At 40.2% G+C, this 22673-nt stretch overlaps 1 protein-coding gene across 2 annotated transcripts in view; it reads right to left on the bottom strand.

The window, feature by feature from the left end:
* Positions 1-19278, bottom strand: part of TNKS2 (tankyrase 2) — a 77407-nt gene extending 58129 nt beyond the window's left edge. The window contains exons 1-3 of one of the 2 annotated variants that reach the window (XM_074382571.1): positions 18817-19278; positions 5483-5707; positions 1647-1742 (exon numbers count right to left, since the gene is read on the bottom strand). In XM_074382571.1, coding sequence (XP_074238672.1) covers positions 1647-1742; positions 5483-5707; positions 18817-19015 — 520 coding nt within the window. In that variant the 5' untranslated portion in view covers positions 19016-19278. The remainder of the gene's footprint in view (positions 1-1646; positions 1743-5482; positions 5708-18816) is intronic. The other variant, XM_010333286.3, reaches the window with a different exon arrangement.
* Positions 19279-22673: the final 3395 nt, after the last annotated feature.

Raw genomic sequence — 22673 nt, 5'->3', positions numbered from 1 at the left:
GCACTCCAGGCTGGGCGACAGGTGAGACCCTGATACACATACAAACACATACACCCCAACAACAACAACAAAAAACCCTAAACAAAACTCAACATATCAACATTATAGAATGACCAAAGAATCTATAGCAATACTGATTAAACATAATCATTAACATCTTTATGAACCTAGATTTTTCTTTTTTTTTTTTGAGATGGAGTTTCGCTCGTTACCCAGGCTGGAGTGCAATGTCGCGATCTCGGCTCACCACAACCTCCGCCTCCTGGGTTCAGGCAATTCTCCTGCCTCAGCCTCCTGAGTAGCTGGGATTACAGGCATGCACCACCATGCCCAGCTAATTTTTTTTTGTATTTTAGTAGAGACGGGGTTTCACCATGTTGACCAGGATGGTCTCGATCTCTTGACCTCGTGATCTACCCGCCTCAGCCTCCCAAAGTGCTGGGATTACAGGCTTGAGCCACCGTGAACCTAGATTTTTCAACGCTAATATCATGTTTATTTAATGCTATTTTAAATATATACAAATATAAAAATGGATCAACTATGAACTCTTTATTTTTATAGCCTTTATTTTTACAAATGAATACAAACAAAACTGTAAAACCAGTAAAATTATATTAATATAATGACTTGCTGGATGACATGCAAACTGCTGCACACAATGTGAATTGTGTACTGACTGCCAAGGAAATGATTCTTTTGAACCCCAAGATTTAAAAAACAAAAATAAAAGCACGGAATAACATGAACTAGTGAAGGAAAAAATGGACACTGGATTGACAGTTACAATAATAGTGCACACTTCTAGAAGTCTTTTCATGAAGAAGCCTAAGTTTTCTCAGCAATGTTAGAAGAAATACCACAAAATCCAGCCACAGAGCTCATAGCAAAGCCCCTTAGGCTCTTGACTTTCAGATTAGGTATGATTCTAGTCATCATAAGGTAGACAAGAATCTGGTAAATTATATGGCAGAGTTGCTAAGAGGAAAGCACACTGACAAGGGAGAAAAAAATGTGAAGTGGATACAACTCAGGAAAGCTTGTCAATCTATACTCTAGCCTTATGCATAGGAATAGGTTCCAAGGACATAAATATGTTACAGCAGAGTACAACCAGCATTCTTCATGGTACTAAAATGAATGTGCCTAGAATCCTCTTCTGAAAAGCCAACAGAATGGCTAGTGCTTTTTGAAAGGGTTTCATCAAAAATGATTAAAATACATTAAAAAAAATAGTACAGTGTATATATCCCTTACCTGAAATGCTTAAGACTAGAAGTGTTCTGAAGTTTGGATTAGAAATACTCAACCTGTACATAAAGGGGCAGGCCTAAGTTATCTGAAAAACTCAGGGGTATTACAAAAATATCCTGAATACACTACAGCAACATATAATTATCTATCACCCTCTGCCCCCCAAAAGACAACAATGACATACTTAAACATCAATTAGAAAAGAAAAGAAAGCTTTATTTTTCTTACCTAAGAATCAAATGTCAGCTATGCAGATGTAGAAAACGATAGCTACTGAATTGACACTATTTTTAAAATCTAACTGAGGTCAAGCATAGGAGGCAAATTTTCTACCTGGCAAGCTTGTTCTTTACAGGCTTCCTGGAATAACCAAACAGAGTATACAGACTTACCAGTAAGCACTGCCTTGGCAGATGGATCTGCTAAATCCAATGCTGTCCTTCCATCTGTATTTCGGATAGTTGGCTCAGCTCCATGCTGTAAGAGCACTGCAAAATAGCAACACTATTTTGAAGTTCAGTGGTAATCTTAACTTGATTTTAGTAAATCATTTTCTCAAGAATTCTGGTCCAGCAAAGTCTCAAAGTTGTTTAAAGACCTTTCACATCTTGTCAGAATGGGACCTGTTACATTTTAAATATAAAAATAATATATAAAGTATTCTATTATTTAATGCATTAAAGACACATTAAATAAGTTTCCCCTCAGTTCAGTGTGAGATTTTCCTTTGCTATTTATATAGGTGGTGGCAAGTGACTAAGGATAGATAAGAGTGTATAAGGGAGAAAAAGGCAAGTTTGCTTGAAAGCTTGTTTTCTCATTCCCAAGGAACACTGCTTATGCTAGAAAGACTGTTCATCATGACAGAAATAAAATGTCTAAAGCTATAGATAGTCCGGGAACAGAGATGTGTAGGATCTTTAAGGGTGGGAAAAAAAGACACATACACACACACAAAAGAAAATCACACAGGCAAATTCTTTTTTAAAAAACTGAATAGCTTCCTTATGCTTTCAACAAATTCTGTAAGGCCATCAGTCATTATCTCTCTATTCTTCAGGAAGGCTGAATAATCAACAGAAGGCTGTTTGTTTTGTCCACTATTGACACCATAATACAATGCACTTGTAAAGTGCAAGGTAAGTGATATAAGGAGTGGAGCAGATGCATTGAAACCAAGATGCAAATTACTCCTTACAAGGTCAATTTTTCTCTGAAAAAATTTGAACTGAGGGATATATAAATAAGGGTTGCTAGCTGAGTAGTTTTTTGAGGTTAATTACACTGAAGTTTGAGTTAAAATCCAAATACCCTCAATAGAATTAACAAACCCCAAATCGAAACTACTGCATTATAATCCAAGGCACATAAAAAGAGAAGTCTTATGTTTTGTTCTGTACTATATTATTATTTGTATTATTATGAAGATATTCCAGTATGTTCTCTAAATAAGGAGCTGGAGGAAGACAAGCAAATACGTGCAGAAAGGAAGCTCAGCTCCTGTTCTTTGATAGGGTGAATTTCCATTTTGCTCTACTCCTATATATACCAGTGCTGCTCAACAGAAATAAAATGTGAGCCATATAAATAATTCAAAATTTTCTAGTAACTAACTACATTAAAAAAAGAAACAGTTCAAATTAATTTGAACACATTTGACCTAACACATCTAAAAATTGTATATTTACATTTATATTATAATCAATATAAAATTAGGTATTTTACTTTTTTTGTACATTAAAAAAAGAAACAGTTCAAATTAATTTGAACACATTTGACCTAACACATCTAAAAACTGTATATTTACATTTATATTATAATCAATATAAAATTAGGTATTTTACTTTTTTTGTACTAAGTCTCTGAAATATGGTATCCATTTTCCCCTTAAGAGTACATCTCAATTCAGATATTGCAAGTCCTTAGCTACCATAATGGATAGCACAGATTATAACTATATTTGGAAAATGCTACATTACTAAAACTAATTAATTATATGTCTGAGATTATGAGGTACCAGATGATGTGTTATGTGGTAAAAATGATGTATTTGAAAGTAGGACAGGAACAATTTAAGATAACATACAGAAAAGGAGAATTGGGCAGAGGTAACTAGGAAATCCATTTCACATCTTTATAAATGACCTAATTTAAACTAAGCTGGTGACATTGATATAAACAGTGATTTGGGATGGTGGGGGCGATCAGGTCCAATTTAAGCCCAGCATAGGGCACCTGGACTTCTAGTGCACTGAACTGGTTTTCTGGATGTTAGGGATTTCAACTGTACCTGTTTTACATTAGGAAATAATGGAGTTAAGGTGGTAATGAGTCCAAAATCCCTGAATCTGTCTCACAAAAGTAAATACCAGGTTAATAAAAATTCTCAAAAAGATTTATCACACACTGCGTAATTTTCTTATTCATCCTGCCATTTCTACTCTCTTATCACCCTAAGTCATGCTTCATCATTTCTCACCTGGGTTACTTTATAGTTTTCTAACTGGTCACCTTGATGCTATCTATCCATCCTACCCAGCCCCCTACCAGATTACTCTTTGTAAAATACAGACTTGCTTAATGATAGGGACATATTTTGAGAAATGCATTGTTAGGTGAGTCCGTCATTGAGCCAACACCACAGAGTATACTTACACAAACCTAGATGGTATCGCCTAGCAAATACAGAGGCTACATATAGGTATAGCCCAGTCCTCTTAGGCTACAAACCTGAACAGCATATTACTGTACTAAATATTGCAGACAATCATAACAAAATGCTAAGTGTATCTGTAAATAAATGTGTCTAAATATGGTATAAAAGACAATAAATGGTATTATCTGTATAGGACATTTACCATGAATACAGCTTGCGGAACTGGAAGTTGCTCTGAGTAAGTGATGAGTGAATGTAAAGGCCTAGGATATTATACACATTACTGCAGACTCTACATAAACACTGTACACTTAGCAATGTAAGTTTATTTTTAAAATATTTTTATTTCTTCAATTAACTTTAGCTTACTATAACCTTTTTACATTATAAACTTTTACTTTTTGACTTTGTGGTAACAGCTTAAAACACAATGTACACCTATACAAAAATATTTTCTTTCTTCATGTCTTTATTCTATAAGCTTTTCTCTATTCAAAAATTTTTTTACAACTTTTATGGTGAAAACTAAGACATAGACACACATATTAGCCTCGGCCTACACAGGCTCAGGATCATCAATATTACTGTCTTCCACCTCCACATCTTGTCCCACTGGAAGGTCTTTAGTGGCAATAACAATACATGGAGCTGTCATTTCCTATAATAATACCTTCTTCTGGAACATGTCCTAAAGGACCTGCCTGAGGCTGTTTTACAGTTAACTTTTTTAAAAATTGCTGAGTATACTCTAAAAAAACAATTAAAAGTATGGTAAACACATAAACCAGTAACAAAGTTGGTTATTATCAAGTATTATGTAGTGTACATAATTTTATGTGCTATACTTTTATATGACTGTCAGTGCACTATGTTTGTTAACCCAGCATCACCACAAAAACCTGAATAATGCCTTGTGCTATGAAGTTAGGACAGCTATGAAGTCACCAGGTGACAGGAATTTTTCAACTCCATTATTATCTTATGGGACCACCCTTATGTATGTAGTCCATTTTGAAATGGAGTTACGTGGAGCATGACTGTATACTATGTACTCTTATCACACTGTTCCCTTCCTCAAAAAAATCTTCAATATTCCACACTGCCTACACATACTAATATCAAGCTCCTTAACCTGGTATTTAAAGCTTTTTATAAAGAAATCCCCACCTACCTTTTTAACTCTTTCCCCACTGGAAAGACTTTCCCTTTCCCACTGGAAAGACTCCAGGAAGTAGGGCCTTGACTTGATCCTGCCAAGTCACTGTGCTCACTACCCACTTAACACTCTATTCCCTTCCACCATGCCTTTATCTGGTTCGTTGTGTATTTTGTCTCCCAAGAGAATGCAAGTTTCTAGAGAATAGGAACTTTGTATTCCATTCTCCAAAGAAGTACTACACACAAAAAGACACTCAGTCTAACCAATAGTGGTTAGATTAAATCATGGAATGTTCTTAAATATTTAAATTCCGCTTGACAGAATTTGACAATATGAACAAATTGATTCAGTTCAGATTTAGTATAGTTAAAACATTAGGAAGTAGGAAGAGTCAGAAAAGTAAACAATCTTACCAATGCAAACATCAATCTTTCCTTTAATTGCAGCTTCATGGAGAGGAGTATAATTCCAATTATCTCGAGCATTGGGGTCTGCACCATTTCGCAAAAGGAGATTGACTACTTCAGCATGACCAAACGAGCATGCATTATGAAGAGGAATAAGGCCCCCATCATCACGTGCTTGGACATTTGCACCATTCTGAAGCAAATATTCAACTACGTCTTTCCGCCCAAAACCTACAAGAAAACAAATTGTCTACACGTAAGTTCAATGAAAAAAAGATATCAAATTAGAATAAGTACCATCCATGCTAAAATGTTTCAGGTTGAAAAATAACAACCGACTCAAAAATTCAAGAACTAATTAACGGAAAGGTCAGAAATATATCAATAACTAATCTTAATGATAAAGCTAGAGGGACTCTACACTAAACAGTAGTGGTAACTAAGTAGTGCCTTGGGTGGTACTACTACTACTAACCTCAGAGAAAGATTACAAAATCAGTGACTGAAAGCTCAAAGTTCAAATGTTTCTCACTCTACAAGAGTTTTGCATAATTAGTATATATTTTTTCAGATGTTCAAACTATAAAACTTGAATATGTATATCACAACCTTATGAAAGTGACAAAACTCTTGCCAGAATTCCTTTCCCACACCTAGCTTACAGATTGTTTCTGCTAAACTGGGGGATTATGAGAACCAACAAAAAAAGATCAGCTTACAGCTAATATTTGTCTATGTAGTGAGACACAGATGACTCCAGGCCAAAGTGTGAAATCTGGTGTCTTCAAAGAAGCCCCTACTTTGCCACTTGCACAACACATATAACTTCTTTCTATGTTGGAGGCCTCCTTTAGATACCAACTGCCCCCAAATCAAATAAAACAAAAAAGTCTGGTAATTCATTTACACTGGCTTACTGATTTAGTACCAATGAGTTTCAATCTCTTACCATTCCCATATATTAGTACTTGAAACCTTTTTACAGCTAGTTGTGAAATGGTAAGGCTTTTAGGCATATGTTAAAGCAGATGGAGTGGTCTACAAAGTGTTGGGGTACAGAGAAAGTAACCGCTCATTCTTCTGAAATTTCTCCATTCTGTTCTTGAAGCCATGAAGTCTGAATGTACTTCTTCCAAGACGACCAGCAATGAGAACAGATAAAAAAAATAATGGTACAGTCTTTCTAAGGTGGATGCCTGGGGTTGGTTTGACTGCAGCTGACAGAAGAGCTAAAGATAGTTGAAAAGATTAACTGCTTTTGTTTTAACATTGGTGGGATCTGTGGTCACAAAGATGAGTATCTTTATATCTTTGATTCTTCCTCCTCTCAAAGAGCTCGTAATTTAAGATAGGTAGGTTTTAAATTTCAACACAATGTAATTGCTATGTATATATAAAGTGCTACTAGAGCTCAAAGAAGGCAATTCCTAAACTAGGGGAAAGCAGAGAGTGGAAAGCACATGCCTAAGGTGATTCCAGTGATGACAACTGAGCTGAAAGCATACAGAAAGATAAAGGATCATTAAGAAAACGAGAAGAGGAGTGAGAGGTGAGAGAAAGGAGATGAGCAAGGAAGGGTACAGCAGTCCAGGCAGAAGAAAAAATGTACACAGACATGGAGGTATGAAAGAACAAATGCTGGCCAGATGTGGTGGCTCACGCCTGTAATCCCATCACTTTGTGAAGCCAAGTCAGGCGGATCACCTGAGGTCAAGAGTTTGAAACCAGCCTGGCCAACATGGCGAAACCATGTCTCTACTAAAACTACAAAAATTAGCTGGGCACGGTGGTGTGCATCTGTAATCCCAGATACCCAGGAGGCTGAGGCAGGAGAATCTCTGGAACCTAAGGGGCAGAGGCTGCAGTAAGCAGAGATTGCGCCACTGCACTACAGCCTGGGTGATTAAGCAAGACTCCATCTCAAAAAGAAAGAAAGAAAGAAAGAAAGAAAGAAAAGAAAGAACAAATGCTTCATAACAGTCAGGACACAGAATGCCAAAGGGGGAAGATGCTTGATCAGGAGTGTGGCAGGCTAAGGTAGCACCTGGACTGTGTCCCATAAATTAGCATTTTTCAAACTGTTTTCAGACAGAAGATTTTTTTTTTTTTTTTTTCAAACAGTCTCGCTCTGTCACCTAGGCTGGAGTATGGTGATGTGATTTTGGCTCACTGCAACCTCTGCCTCCCCGGTTCAAGTGATTCTCCTGCCTTAGCCTCCTGAGTAGCTGAGACTACAGGTGTGCACTATCATCCCCGGCTAATTTTTTAGCATTTTTAGTAGACACGGGGTATTGCCATGTTGGGCAGGCTGATCTCAAACTCCTGATTGCAAGTAATCTGCCCAACACAGCCTCCCAAAGTGCTGGGATTACAGGTGTGAGCCACCATGCCTTGCCCAGACAGCAGATTTCAATTGGATCTTATTTAAGATTATAATAAGTAGGCTGGGCGCGGTGGCTCAAGCCTGTAATCTCAGCACTTTGGGAGGCCGAGGCGGGTGGATCACGAGGTCGAGAGATCGAGACCATCCTGGTCAACATGGTGAAACCCCGTCTCTACTAAAAATACAAAAAATTAGCTGAGCATGGTGGCGCATGCCTGTAATCCCAGCTACTCAGGAGGCTGAGGCAGGAGAATTGCCTGAAACCAGGAGGCGGAGGTTGCAGTGAGCCGAGATCGCGCCATTGCACTCCAGCCTGGGTAACAAGAGCGAAACTGCGTCTCAAAAAAAAAAAAAAAAAAAAAAAAAAGATTATAATAAGTACATGTCATGTTACTGCTAAATTCCCAATGCCTAGAACATAGCTGGCATTCACAGAGTTGCAAATTAATTGAATAAAATAAAAACTATTCTGGTTGAATCCTCCTTCTTCTCCTCACAAAGACCCAAAAGAAAATATTAATGTATCCCTGAGCACCTCTGAGAAACAGTTTGAAAAATACTACAAAACAGTCACAGAATTATGTATTTAAGGCAGTATTTGCCTCCGCCTTTTCTTTTTTTAAAGAAAGGTCACCTTGGCAACTGTGTGAATAAATGAATCAAATGCAAGATAGGTAGTAGACAGGTCCTTAAGTTTTACAATGCTATATGCCACAGTCTAGGTTACAGATAAGGGCTAAGATTAAGACTGATCTGGTGGTTAGGATAGTATATTCACATGGTTCATGAGAACGCAATGGGTAATATTCACATGGCTAGTGAAGCCTTCCTCCCACCCCTATTCCCAGCTTCCCAGTTCCCTTCCTTCTGATTATCACTTTAATATACCTTTAAGTTATTGTATATATATGCAAGCAAACATCTGCTAATATATATATTTAAAGATAGTGTTTACATCTTCCTTTGAAAAAAAATATTATTAATAATATCCCAGAAATCAACACCTATTAGTATTGCATTTATTTTCTGGATTGAAAGTATTAAATGTAACTAGTTCCATTCTCATACACAGTTAGGTTGTTTCCAATCTTACTACTAATACACACTACTGCCAAGGTTTTGGCCTGCCTAATGGAAGACTGAAGTTGCCATCAACTGAAATGGGGGCAAGGCTGCAGATGAAAATAGATTTGTGGCAGAAGATGGGAAGTCCAAGTTTTAGACATGTCCTATCTCACTGGGGGCTTCTTGTTTCCTCCACCCAATTTCTAAATGCTGGGATTCCTTAAGACTCAGTTCTCTACCCTCTTTTTAGATACTCTTACCTGATCCCATGGCTTTAAATACCACTTAGATACACAACCCTCAAATTTAAATCTCCATTCTAGACTTTTAACTCAAATTCCATAATGTTTACTTAACATATATCCTTCTGGATATTTTAAAGGTACCTGGATATTTTAAAGGCGTTTGAAACTCAACATGTTTCCAACTTCTATTTCCACTGACACTACCTTACTCCAACCACTATCACCTCCAGCGTAAACACCTGCAATACTCTCCTCAAAATAAATTCTCTCATTTCCACTTCTGTCTCTAGTGATCTTTTAAAAACAATCATATCACAGCCCTGCTTAAAATGTTGCTTGGCTTCCCATTGCTGCTCTTAAAATAAAATTCAGGGCCAGGCGTGGTGGCTCAAGCCTGTAATCCCAGCACTTTGGGAGGCCGAGGCGGATGGATTACGAGGTCAAGAGATCGAGACCATCCTGGTCAACATGGTGCAACCCCGTCTCTACTAAAAAATACGAAAAACTAGCTGGGCATAGTGGCGCGTGCCTGTAATCCCAGCTACTCAGGAGGCTGAGGCAGGAGAATTGCCTGAACCCAGGAGGCGGAGGTTGCGGTGAGCCGAGATTGCGCCATTGCACTCCAGCCTGGGTAACAAGAGTGAAACTCCGTCTCAAAAAAAAAAAAAAAAAAAAAAAAAAAAATTAAATTCAAATACTCTACTATGGCCTTAAAAGCTCCCTCATGAACTGGCCCTCACCTTCTTCTCTAATTTCAATTCACACAATTCTTCCCTTTCCCAACTATGATACAGCTTTCTTTCAGTTTGTCAAGCATGCCAGCGACTTGGTACGTGCTGCCCTTCTGCTTGCAACGCTCTTCCCTTGCATGTATTGTCCTTGCTTCTACTCACTACCTGGTTTGTTTAAACGTCACCATCTTAAGAAAGTTATCTCTGACCATCCTATTTAAAACAGTCCATTCTGCCCATCCATATTTTTTTCCTATCTTCACACTATTTAGTTGGTCTGTCTCCCACCTCCTTCCCTAGAATACAAGCACCATATAAGCAGAGATTTTTGTCTCTGCTGTTCACAGCATTATTTCTTGGCACTTAATAAATTTTATAATTACTCTTTACTATTTTCTAGACTCTTAGTTCCATGAAGGACGAGAGCCAAGTGCATCTTAATTCGTTACTTCCCCAGGATCCTTCACAGTACATGGTACAGAGCAATTTGTTGATATTTGCTGAATTAATATCATGGTATGTGAAAAGGAAACTGAGAAGTAAAACTAAGACAGAATGGCACTGCAGAAGCCAAATAGGAAAAGTTTAAAGACAGGAAGGTCAACTCTTTCATTATCCCTGACTTCAGTCTTCCTTCCTGATCACTCCCCGGGCATTGTTGATCATACTGTCCTCCCAAAGTAGGCTATCCACAGTTGCTCTAATCAATGGTTCTGCTATCCTAACCACTTAGCACTCAACTGCAGGAAATGCTTTTAGAAAAAGGCTTCTTAAACCAGGCGTGGTGGATCACACCTATAATCCCAACACTTTGGGAGGCCAAGGCAGGCAGATCACCTGCGGTCAGGGGTTCAAGACTAGCCTGACCAACATGGAGAAACCCCATCTCTAATAAAAATACAAAATTAGCCGGGCGTGGTGGTGCATGCCTGTAATCCCAATTCCTTGGGAGGCTGAGGCAGAAGAATTGCTTGAACCCAGGAAGCAGAGGTTGTGGTGAGCTGAGATCATGCCATTGCACTCTAGCCTGGGAAACAAGAGTGAAATTCCATCTCAAAAAAAAAAAAAAAAGGCCGGGCGCGGTGGCTCAAGCCTGTAATCCCAGCACTTTGGGAGGCCGAGGCGGGTGGATCACGAGGTCGAAAGATCGAGACCATCCTGGTCAACATGGTGAAACCCCGTCTCTACTAAAAATACAAAAAAACTAGCTGGGCGTGGTGGTGCATGCCTGTAATCCCAGCTACTTAGGAGGCTGAGGCAGGAGAATTGCCTGAGCCCAGGAGGCGGAGGTTGCGGTGAGCCGAGATTGCGCCATTGCACTCCAGCCTGGGTAACAAGAGCGAAACTCCGTCTCAAAAAAAAAAAAAAAAAAAGAAAAGCGGCTTCTTAAATTGGAGAGTAAGAGAAAAAGAGTCAAAATAAAGAAAAACTTGTAAAGCTAAATCTATCTTTATAAAGTTATTTGATGTACCCAAGCATTTTAGAATAAGGATTACTATTTCTTCAGCAGTAATAAGTATATCTGAAGGAAGCAAAATGGTGACTCACAGGCTAACTCCCTCAGAAAGGAGAGTTAGGTGTGCACAGAAATAGCTGGAGTAAAACATCTAGCTGTTACAAGAGACAGTGTCAACTGGGAAGGTATCTGTCCCAAAGGACTGGTAATCTAAAAAGAGGGTCAAGCAGTAAACCTTCTGTCAAAATAAAACCGGAAAGAGAAGAGGGTTGCATGAAACCAGAGTTAAAGAGAAAGACATTACTGAAACTGAAGTTTTAGCTGAGGCGTTCGATATGAGTAGAATGGGTCAAGTGATCATATCCACATAGTTACCAACATTCCAAGACACAGATTACTTCTATGTCGATGTCTCTATATCAACATGATTTCCTAGTCATTAAGATGTCTGAAACCAGTCTGGTCACTGATAGTATATATCAGTATGTTTTTACAGTCACACTGTAAAGACTATAATATGTGAGAGAATGTAATCTGCTATGTTAAGACAGTAGATGAAGAGTCGAGATTTTGAATGTTTGAAGCCACATCTTGGGCACTTAAAAGAAAAAAAACGCCGTTGGGAGTTTGAGAAGATTTAAGATACTTCCTGGCCGGGTGCGGTGGCTCATAACTGTAATCCCAGCACTTTGGAAGGCAGAGGTGGGTGGATTACCTGAGGTCAGGAGTTCGAGACTAGCCTGGCCAACATGGCAAAACCCCATTTCCACTAAAAAATATAAAAATTAGGCCGGGCGCGGTGGCTCAAGCCTGTAATCCCAGCACTTTGGGAGGCCGAGGCGGGTGGATCACGAGGTCAAGAGATCGAGACCATCCTGGTCAACATAGTGAAACCCCGTCTCTACTAAAAATACAAAAAATTAGCTGGGCATGGTGGCACGTGCCTGTAATCCCAGCTACTCAGGAGGCTGAGGCAGGAGAATTGCCTGAACCCAGGGGGCGGAGGTTGCGGTGAGCCGAGATCGCGCCATTGCACTCCAGCCTGGGTAACAGGAGCGAAACTCCGTCTCAAAAAAAAAAAAATAAAATAAAAAAAATAAATAAAAATAAAAATTAGGCAGGTGTGGTGGTATGCACTTGTAATCCCAACTACTTGGGAGGCCGAAGCAGGAGGCAGGAGAATTGCTTGAACCTGGGAAGCGGAGGTTGAAGAGCAGCCTGGGTGACAAGAGTGAAACTGTGGGCCCCTCCCGCCCCCCAAAAAAAACTACTTCCCAAACTGAGGAGTAATCCTTGATAAAATCCCTATTGTTACAGTCTCAAAAACAGTTCAAAGTATTTCTGTTAAGCATCAGTTTATTGAAGAAAAAATGATTTGCAGGGTATATTCTGATCACGTTCTCACTGGCCAGGTAGAACATGAATAGGCATATCCTCAGAGTCAATGTCAATCTCCATATTCTAAGGATCTCTTTATGAGGAACCAGAAGCCTAAATAAAGTTGGTGGTCATGGTTTGCTCAGGACACACTGTAGTTTATTTTGTAATTATGGAACAGCACTCTACTTCAAACACTGCTCTACTTCTGAAAATCCTGATGAAACCAACTATGTAGTATGAATCTACTGTAAAGTGCTTACAGTTAAGCAAAGCAGGCCTATTCGTAAAGTATATTAGTTGACCACATTAACCATGTGTCAGTTAATAGCAGGTATTGCGTCCTGTTCATTTCTGTTTACTCAGGGACAAGGTCAGTGTCTGGCATATAGAAGGACTTGACAAACATTTGTTTAAAGCATGTCTAATACTCTGCTCGAATAGCAAAGGACCCTCACAAAGAATATGGTGGTAGTGATTTGTGACAACTAAGAAAGCAGTCTCTTGTCAAATTTATTACTTATCTAGATGCCATCAGTTTCAGCAGCTCCAGGTACTGCTTGCCAACCATGACTATTATTATTATCATATTTTGCTGTTATTCTGGAAACATGCTTTCATCTGAATGGCTTCCCAAAAGCTGTGAGGCAGTCAAGTCACTACAGAGAAACCAACTTAGACTCTTGGGAAGTTTAAGTGCTAACCCCCTTCTGTCTTTTATAGTCCAAAGGTGGGATTAATAACTGATAATACAATTGGTCCCATACGAGATGGTGATGTTTTGCAATATCTAAAGGTAGGCTATCACACAGGGTTTTGTCCAAAGGCAAAGTTCTGGAAAAATGTCAACAAATGCCACAAAACAAAGCTCCTGTGGTCTGGGAGATTGGAAGGTATAATCAAACAGCTTTCAAGCAACCTTTAGCCAGGATGCTTAGTGACAGATTTTTTGTGAGGAATGTCATTTTAAACTTCTCATTTACTATTTTATGTTACAAGGTTTCCCTCTGTTGCCTAGGTTAGAGTGCAATGGCACAATCTCGGCTCACTGCAGCCTTGATCTCCCTGGCTCAAGTAATCCTCCATCTGTAGCCTACCATGTAGCTAGGACTATAGACCTGTACTACCATGCCTGGCTAATTTTTCCATTTTTTTTTTGGTAGAGACGAAATTTTACCATGTGGCCCAGGCTGCTCTTGAACTCTTGAGCTCAAGTGATACTCCTGCCTTTGCTTCCCAGAGTGGGTCAGGCCTGTGCCACCATGCCTGGCTCATTTTTCTTTTCTTTCTTTTTTTTTTTTTTTTTTGGTAGAGATGAGGTTTTATCACATTGCCCAGGCTGGTATTGAACTTTTGAGGTCAGGTGATACTCCTGCCTTTGCCTCCCAGAGTCCTAGAATTATAGTGTGTGGCACCGTGCCTGGGCCTCATTTACTATTAACTTTAGTTTCCTAAGATCCAGTAAAAAATTATTTCCCACATATATTTTTCTTTTCTTTTCTTTTCTTTTTTTTGAGACGGAGTTTCACTCTTGTTACCCAGGCTGGAGTGCAATGGCGCAATCTCGGCTCACCGCAACCCCCACCTCCTGGGTTCAGGCAATTCTCCTGCCTCAGCCTCCTAAGTAGTTGGGATTACAGGCACACGCCACCATGCCCAGCTAATTTTTTTTGTATTTTTAGTAGAGACGGGGTTTCACCATGTTGACCAGAATGGTCTCAATCTCTTGACCTCATGATCCACCCGCCTCGGCCTCCCAAAGTGCTGAGATTACAGGCTTGAGCCACCGCGCCCGGTCCTCCCACATATATTTCTTAAGAATGAAGAATACAAAGGAGAGGGCTTTGCCCAGCTCTACTTGGCATAGATATACTGGCTGGCCAGATTAGTAACTTGGAAAAGAACACCATGGCCTGTGGGGTGATGAAATTTTGACCACCTGGGTAGGAGAATACTGAAAGCAGTATTCCAAACTCTTGTTATTGAAGCCAACTGTCTATCTCTAAATCCAGCAAGAGCTGAGGGAAAAGGTATACCTCAAAATCTTATAATAGACTGGAAGATTTGATAAGTAAAGAAAAATTATGAATTCCTAAACAGATTAATCTTTGATACTAGGGTTTCCTGCTGATACCTACATGATTAATTACATTCCACAGCAAAAACCAATCCTGAAAACAACAATCTATAATTGTAGTTCTAGGTTGAGTAAATTTTGTGCATCTCTTACAACTATGCTGTTGACCTACAGCCAAAGAAAGGTTATTGGAGGTCTCCAATAGTTATCATTTTGGGAAAGGATATGAATGGCAATCACAAAAGCTAGTATATCTTTGGTAGCTGAGCAGCTAAAACCTTCAACTGGAGAAAATCTGCCCACTTTCTTGTACCAACCTGTTGGTCGAACTAGGTTGAAATCCTCTGTACAACATCTCTGAAAAAAGCCAATCGAACCACTGCTTGGATATTTCAGCCAGTTCAATGGCTGAATATTGTCAAAGTTTGTCTGACCCCTTATAACCTTTCACCTATTGGCCTTAGTTTTGACAAGTAATATCTACGTACTCTTTGTGATTCTTCCACATATGTGAAGACAGTAACATGGTGTAATCTTCTTCCAACTCTGGAATAAGCAGCATGAATTTTCCTATCTATGGTTGTGCAATAAATTTCGGATGCTCTGATTCTACTTTCCTTCTCTGGATAAAAAAAATCCCTTATACTTGATTCACAGAATTGAATTTAATTATCCAAGTTCAGTCTAACTGGTCCAATGTATTTGGTTCAGTAGCATACTCATACTAACAGTAACATAACATACTATAAATATAAAACAAGTGTTACCTTGTTTAGTAGGACTCTACAATGCAAGCTCCTATCCCAGCTCCAAGAGTTCTAAGATTGTAAGGAATGCCACATATTTCTTTCATTTCTATCATGGGCATCAAGATGACTTTCTCCCCAAGTTTGTGTCACCTCTTCTTTACTTTTTAGAACTAAGTTCAGGCCGGGCACGGTGGCTCAAGCCTGTAATCCCAGCACTTTGGGAGGCCGAGGCGGGTGGATCACAAGGTCGAGAGATCGAGACCATCCTGGTCAACATGGTGAAACCCCGTCTCTACTAAAAATACAAAAAACTAGCTGGGCGTGGTGGTGCATGCCCGTAATCCCAGCTACTTAGGAAGCTGAGGCAGGAGAATTGCCTGAGCCCAGGAGGCGGAGGTTGCGGTGAGCCGAGATCGCGCCATTGCACTCCAGCCTGGGTAACAAGAGCGAAACTCCGTCTCAAAAAAAAAAAAAAAAAAAAAAAAAAAAAAAAAAAGAACTAAGTTCAGAGAAGCAGTCTTCTGTATTGAAGTTTGCTGTTTTCCAGGGCATTAACTTGTCAAGAATCTCAGATACTTTTGCTTTTAGTAAAACTAGAACAACAGCTACCCTACTGCCACCAACTTGCCTCTACAAGTTCTATTATGTGCTGCCAAAAAATCATTCCTATTTTGTGCATGTCTGTGTATGGTGGGGGGCAAGTGGCAGGCAGACTGAAAAGGAAACAATTTTCAGAGTCATTTTTCTCCTAAGAAATTACTTCTTAAATAATATTTATGTAGAAGAAAAGCATGCAATCTATATAAAAAACACCTAGTAGTAGAAAAATTTCTGTTCATGTTGACTATCTTTTTCATTAACAGAACTTAATTGTCTTGGTGCTGACAACTGATTATTCTTTTAATTGAACTAACTTTTTAGAGGATGAAATTAAACCAAATTTTTTCTAAACTGATTTTCATTTTTTGTGGTCTGCATGTGCCTCTCAGTCCTAATATTACTTGGGAATCAAAACAAAAAGACAAAAACATGCCCTCCCCCAATAAAACCTCCAAACTTTAATCAGCTAAAAAATTTTTAAAATAATGATGTCCCCCAGTCTCTCCAATAGCTCACCCTATGATTCATGTACAAACACAGGAAACTGCTTGGTCAGGCAATTACATAATACTACCACCTATGCTGAACTTCCAACAGTACGCTTGCAGGCACATTAAGATGACTGATAACTCACTCACTACCTACAAGATATTATAAAGTGTATTCTCCACATATTGAGTGAAAAGTTAGTTGGACACGCTTAAAAAATTTCTCTTTGACAAACCTAAAATTTAGATTAAATTTACAGAGACAATTTTTAAAAAAGTTTCTTACATGCTTGGATTTAAGTACAGGACTTTAAAAGTTCTGGTTGAATGAAGATGCCCCCGCTCACCCCTGTTAATTTTTATTACTCCCCTTTCATAACTTTATTAATCTTATAACCTATACCTGATAATTTGGGTAAGCTGTGAGGGCTGGGTGGTTTCCAAAATATTAACTCTTCCATTTCAACTTGAACAAACAAAATGAAATCTATGTAAAAAATGCTTTGAAATGTTGGAACAGAACTGAAGGTAGGAAGGTAGAGAAGGAACAAGGTCACTGAGCTAATACCCATAATCTTACACCTCTAAATATTACTATTTTCAGATATGAACTCATTAATACACCAAATTCTTGAAAGGTAGCAACTAAGATCTTACTTGGCTATTTTTATCCCACAGATCAAATGAACAGACTCTAAGTAACCCTATCCTTTGGCTTATGTATCAGTTGGTGGTGACAGTTTGCCAAATCAGTTGTTTAAATGTTGACTACATGGTCAAACAGGACAATCTGAATTAGCTGAAGAACAGCAGCACTTACCATCAAAATTTCGGGTAAAATTTCGGCTAACTAGGTGTGATTTGACTTAAGTATTCTTCCTTCTCTTTCCATTGCCCACAAACTGTTTCTAGTTCTCCCACCTAGGTTCCCTAGACTTTCTTTTCTTAAAAAGACTCCCCAAGTGGAAATCTGACAAAGATAAAACTGATCAAAAAAGCATACCTCCTGGTAGTGTTTACATTTAAAACTCGGAACAGGGTAAAACGAACAAATCTCCAATTGGAAGAGTGTAAAAGTAATGTTTGTGAAAGAGGAAATCTTTCTCACTGCTCCTTTTCTCTTCATCAATCTAGCCTCAAAAGAACAGGAGCGCTTTAAAAGGTATTCCCTGCTTTTTCGAAAAATTGTTCTTAACAATCATGAAATACACAAAACAAAAAACCAAGATGGTCAGAGGTAAGAGGAGGTACTCCCATTTTCAATCACACATGGCTCACCTGAAGTTAGACACAGTCATGATCTTTCCTACAAGAGAAAAACATGTATGCTTTATGGGAATAAGCTGAATATCCCATCTCTGGTTCTTTTAAATTCTTCGACTAAATTTAATATGCTTACATCATAAAGTGAACCTAATAAATATTAAAAGAAAGTAATTCAAACGATTTAAATCTCAGAATGAAGCAAGGTTAGTTCCAACTTATATTCTAGATCCAAGCTAAAGTACTTGCACCATCTTTTCTATTATACTACTACTTTCCACCTCAACTTATGTTATGTGTATGTCCAAAGACTTCCCGCAGCCAGCCTAGTCAGATTTCAGTTCTCCCAAACTTGCCTATTTCCAGTTGTAGTCACTCCAGAAACTTGCTGATTGGTTATTCTGATAAACCAATTAACGCTAATGTGTCAACGGCCTATTAAGCTACTCCTCCGAAATTACATCCCTGCATTTTACAAAGTCCTTCAAGACCTTAATCCAAATGGAACTTGCAAGAATGAAAAATTTCGGAGGTAACTGATCGTTTAAATCATAAGGTCTATTTACTAAAGTCCCCTACTCTTTCTTGTGTGTAGATCCTTTCTAGGGTAATAAGACCGGAAGTTGGTAAAGGTATTGTACCAACAAAACAAAGCCAAAACCCCAAACCACCCCGCAACCTCGGCAAAAACAAAACAAAACAAAACAAAACAAAAACTTCCAGTGAGTGTGGCACGCTCACCCAACCCCCAATCTTCTCAGTCCCCACTGGAAGAGAGGGCGATCACCAGGATCACAGTCCTTAGGGGACAGGTCGAGGGCCGGAGGAGCACGGATTTCAGGCCTACAAGTCCCGGGTGCGCAGGTGGGGTCTAGTGCGAGGCGAGGGGGCGCTGGCCCGGGTTACCTGCGGCGAAGTGCAGCGGGGTGGATTTCCTGCCCGCCGTGTCGCGGCTATTCACCTTCTCCGGCGTCACCAGCCTCTTGACTCTCTCCACGTCCCCATTGCGGCACGCCTCGAATAGTTCTCGGGCAGCCGGCTCCATTGCCTCGGCCGCCGCACTCGCGCAGGCCGCTCCCCCGCCAGCGCAGCGGCGGCCCGACATGATCCTGGCCGCCGCCACCGCCAGCAGCAGCGCCAGCAAGGGCAGCAGGAGCCCCGGCCCCGCGAGCAGGAGGGCGAGGCCCCCCGGAGGAGAGGCGCTCAGGGCCCGGGCCGGTTGGCTCCCTGCTGTCACCGGATCCGGCGCAGTCCCATGGCCGCGCCGACGGGCGCCCTTAGCTCGGCTCCCTTCCCCCAGCTGCCCTGCAGCGACGGAGGCAGCGCGAATCCGCCGGACTAGCCCTGAAGCGACGCGGCGGCGGAAGCTGGCAAGGTCCCTCCTGCCAGCTCCGCCGAGCCCTGGGAGAGCACGTGACGTCGTCCGGCGCGTGCGCAGTAACCGGGCATCGGCCGTGCTGGTTTCGGCGAGCAGGGCTGCGCGGAAGGGTTTGTGGGAAATATGCAGTGACAGGCTTCGCAGAAGGGGCTTCGTCCCACCGCCATCTTTGCGGTGAGTTCTGCTGACGCTGAAAGGTCCTACACATTGTTGTTGTTGTTTTTTTTTTTAAGCCCTGGGCTTTTCAAGCCGAACTTCCTCACTACCATTACACTTGAAAAGAGCCCTTGAAAGTTTTGCTCCTGTCTTGCATATTCTTTTGGAAGTAAATTGTCCGTATTTTCAGCTTCCACATCCGATTTATTTTGTTTTTTACTGTGTCTCTTTTCTTTCCTCCTGAACTGCTTTGTTGTTGTTGTTTCTTGTGAAACATTTCTCAAAAGTGAATGAGTTGCCATTTAATTAGAAGTTTGGATGAACTGCCCCCAAATAAAGGAAATCAGAACAGACACGAAAGTTAACTCCAGTTGGGGGACGGCTCTGATCAATTACTCTTTCCACAGTAAGTTACTGGCTCAGGTTTAATTAGAGGAACTTTATGTAAATCAATATTGTACCCGACGAGCCTGAAGTTTGGATACACTAAGCATATGCATCTCCAAGAAAGTTTTCTGACTTGTAATTTTTTTCTTTGGCCAACAAATCAAAGCAAAGCACATAATTGATTTTCATGCTTAAGGTAGTGGTGTAGTTCTATACGCTGATTCCCCACTACACTCCCTTGTCTTAAAAAACGGAAACTATGCATATACATACATTTTACTTACAGAAGATGATACAAGTTGACCTTTGGCATTCTGAAAAACATTCCCGCCCCCCTTCCGCCTTAACCTGTTTTTCAGGAAATCCATTTTTTTTGGGGAGTGTTGACTCACTACAGTGCTAAAAGAGGATGTACACTTTTTTGAGCATTTTTATAAATATGGAATTGAAGTTATAGTATGTATCAATAAAGTGAACATGCACGAACGCAGCTAAGGACTAGAACACTACCAATATGATTGCGTTTATCATTTTTCTTTCCATAAATGTGCTATGGTGATCTATTATCAGTAATCTTTGAACTCACTATTATAATTGTTTTGGGGGACCACAAACCACACCCATAGAAGACAGCAATCAATCAACCAATGTTGTGTGTGTTCTGACTGCCCCACCGACAGGCTATTCTGCCATCTCCCTCTCCTTTGGTCTTCTGTTCCCTGAAACACAACAATATTGAAATTAGGCCAATTAATAACTCTACAATGGCTTCTAGGTATTCAAGTGAAAGGCAAAGTTGCATATCTCTCACTTTAAATCAAAAGCTAGACATTATTCAGCTTAGTGCAGAAGGCATGTTGAAAGCTGAGGTAGGCCCCCTTGCACCAAACAGCCAAGTTGTGAATGCAAAGGAAAAATTTTTGAAGGAAATTAAAAGTGCTATTCCAGTGAACACACAAATGATACGAAAGTGAAACAGACTTACTGCCTATATGAAGAACATTTGAGTGGTCTGGATAGAAGATAAAACCAGCCACAACATTCCCTTAAGCCAAAGCTGAATCCAGAGTAAAGCCCTAACTCTCTTCAATTTTGTGAAGGCTGAGAGATGAAGTTGCTAGAGGCATGTTAGAAACTAGCAGAGGTTGGTTTATAAAGTTTAAGAAAAGAAGCTGTCTTTATAATGTAGAAGTGTAGGGTGAAGCAGCAAATGCTGATGTAGGAGCTGCAGCAAGTTATCCATAACACGGGTCACCAACCTCAGCCCTCGGGAGGTACTGGTCCCTGGCCTATAAGGAACAAGGCCACACAGCTGGAGGTGAGCAGAGAAGGCGGGGAGTGGTGGAGTAGTGGGTGGATGGAGGGGATGGAGTGGGAATGGGCCGGTAGTGAGCATTACTGCTTGAGTTCCACCTCTTGTCAGATCAGCAGCAGCATTAGATTTTCACAGGAGATCAAGCCCTATTGTGAACTGCACATGTGAGGGATCTAGGATGAGACTCTAATGCCTGATGATCTGAAGTGGCACAGTTTCATCCCCAAATCATTCCCCACCCCCATGCCCTCCCACCCCACCCCTGGTCCGTGGAAAAATTGTCCTCCACAGAACCTGTCCCTGGTGCCAAAAAGGTTGGGGACTGCCGATCAAGATCTACCTGAGATAATTGATGAAGGTGGCTACACTAAACAATACATTATCATTATAGATGAAAGTCTTCTATTGGAAGAAGATGCTGCCATCTAGAACTTTCATACCTACAGAGGAGAAATCAGTGTCTGGCTTCAAAGGAAAGATTGACTTTCCTATTAGGGGCTAATGCGGCTGGTGACTTCAAGTGAAGCCAATGCTTATTTACCATTCTGAAAATCCTAGGGCCCTTAAGAATTATGATAAGTCTATTCTGTGTTCTATAAATGGAATAACAAAGTTTGGATTATGGCACATCTGTTTATAGCATGACTTACTGAATATTTTAAGCCTATTGTTGAGACCCATTTATTAGCAAAAAAGGTGCCAAAATATTACTGCTCATTAACGTTGTGCCTGGTTTCTCAAGAGCTCTGGTGGAGATGTACAAAGAAATCAATGTTGTTTTCATGCCTGCAAACACAACATCCATTCTGTAGATGGATCAAGGAGTAGATGGATCATGGATCAAGGAGTACTTTCAACCTTCAAGTCTTATTATTTAAGAAATACATTACATAAGACTACAGCTGCTGTAGATAGTGATTCTTCTGATGGACTTGGGTGAAGTAAATTGACAACCTTCTGGAAGGATTCACCATTCTGGATGCCATTAAGATTCATGGGAGGAGGTCAAAATATCAACATTAATAGGAATTTAGAAGAAGCTGATTCCATCTTTCATGGATGACTTTGACAGATTCAGGATTTCACTGGAAGAAGTAATTGCATATGTGGTGGAAACAGCAAGAGATCTAGAGTGGAGCCTGAAAATGTGACTGAATTGTTGCAATTTTATGATACAATTTGAATGAAGGCTGGGTATGGTGGCTCATTCCTGTAATCCCAGCACTTTGGGAGGCTGAGGCAGGAGGATTGCTTGAGGCCAGGAGTTTGAGACCAGCCTGGTCAACATAGTGAGAATCCATCTGTACAAAAGATACAATTTAAAAAATTAGCTGGATGTGGTGGAGTGCACCTGTAGTTCTAGCTACTTGGGAGGCTGAGATGACAGGATTGCTTAAATCTAGGAATTTGAGCAAATTGCTTAAACCTAGGTGAGGGGTGATCATGTCACTGCACTCCACTACAGCTTGGGTGACAGAGACCCAGTCTCTGAAAACAAACAAACAGAAAAACGAAGTTGAATGGATG

Source organism: Saimiri boliviensis, chromosome 12 (assembly GCF_048565385.1).
Source record: "Saimiri boliviensis isolate mSaiBol1 chromosome 12, mSaiBol1.pri, whole genome shotgun sequence".
Lineage (NCBI taxonomy): Eukaryota > Metazoa > Chordata > Mammalia > Primates > Cebidae > Saimiri > Saimiri boliviensis.
The sequence above is the reverse complement of the archived record's forward strand: the minus strand, read 5'-3'. Positions and strand labels throughout refer to the sequence as shown.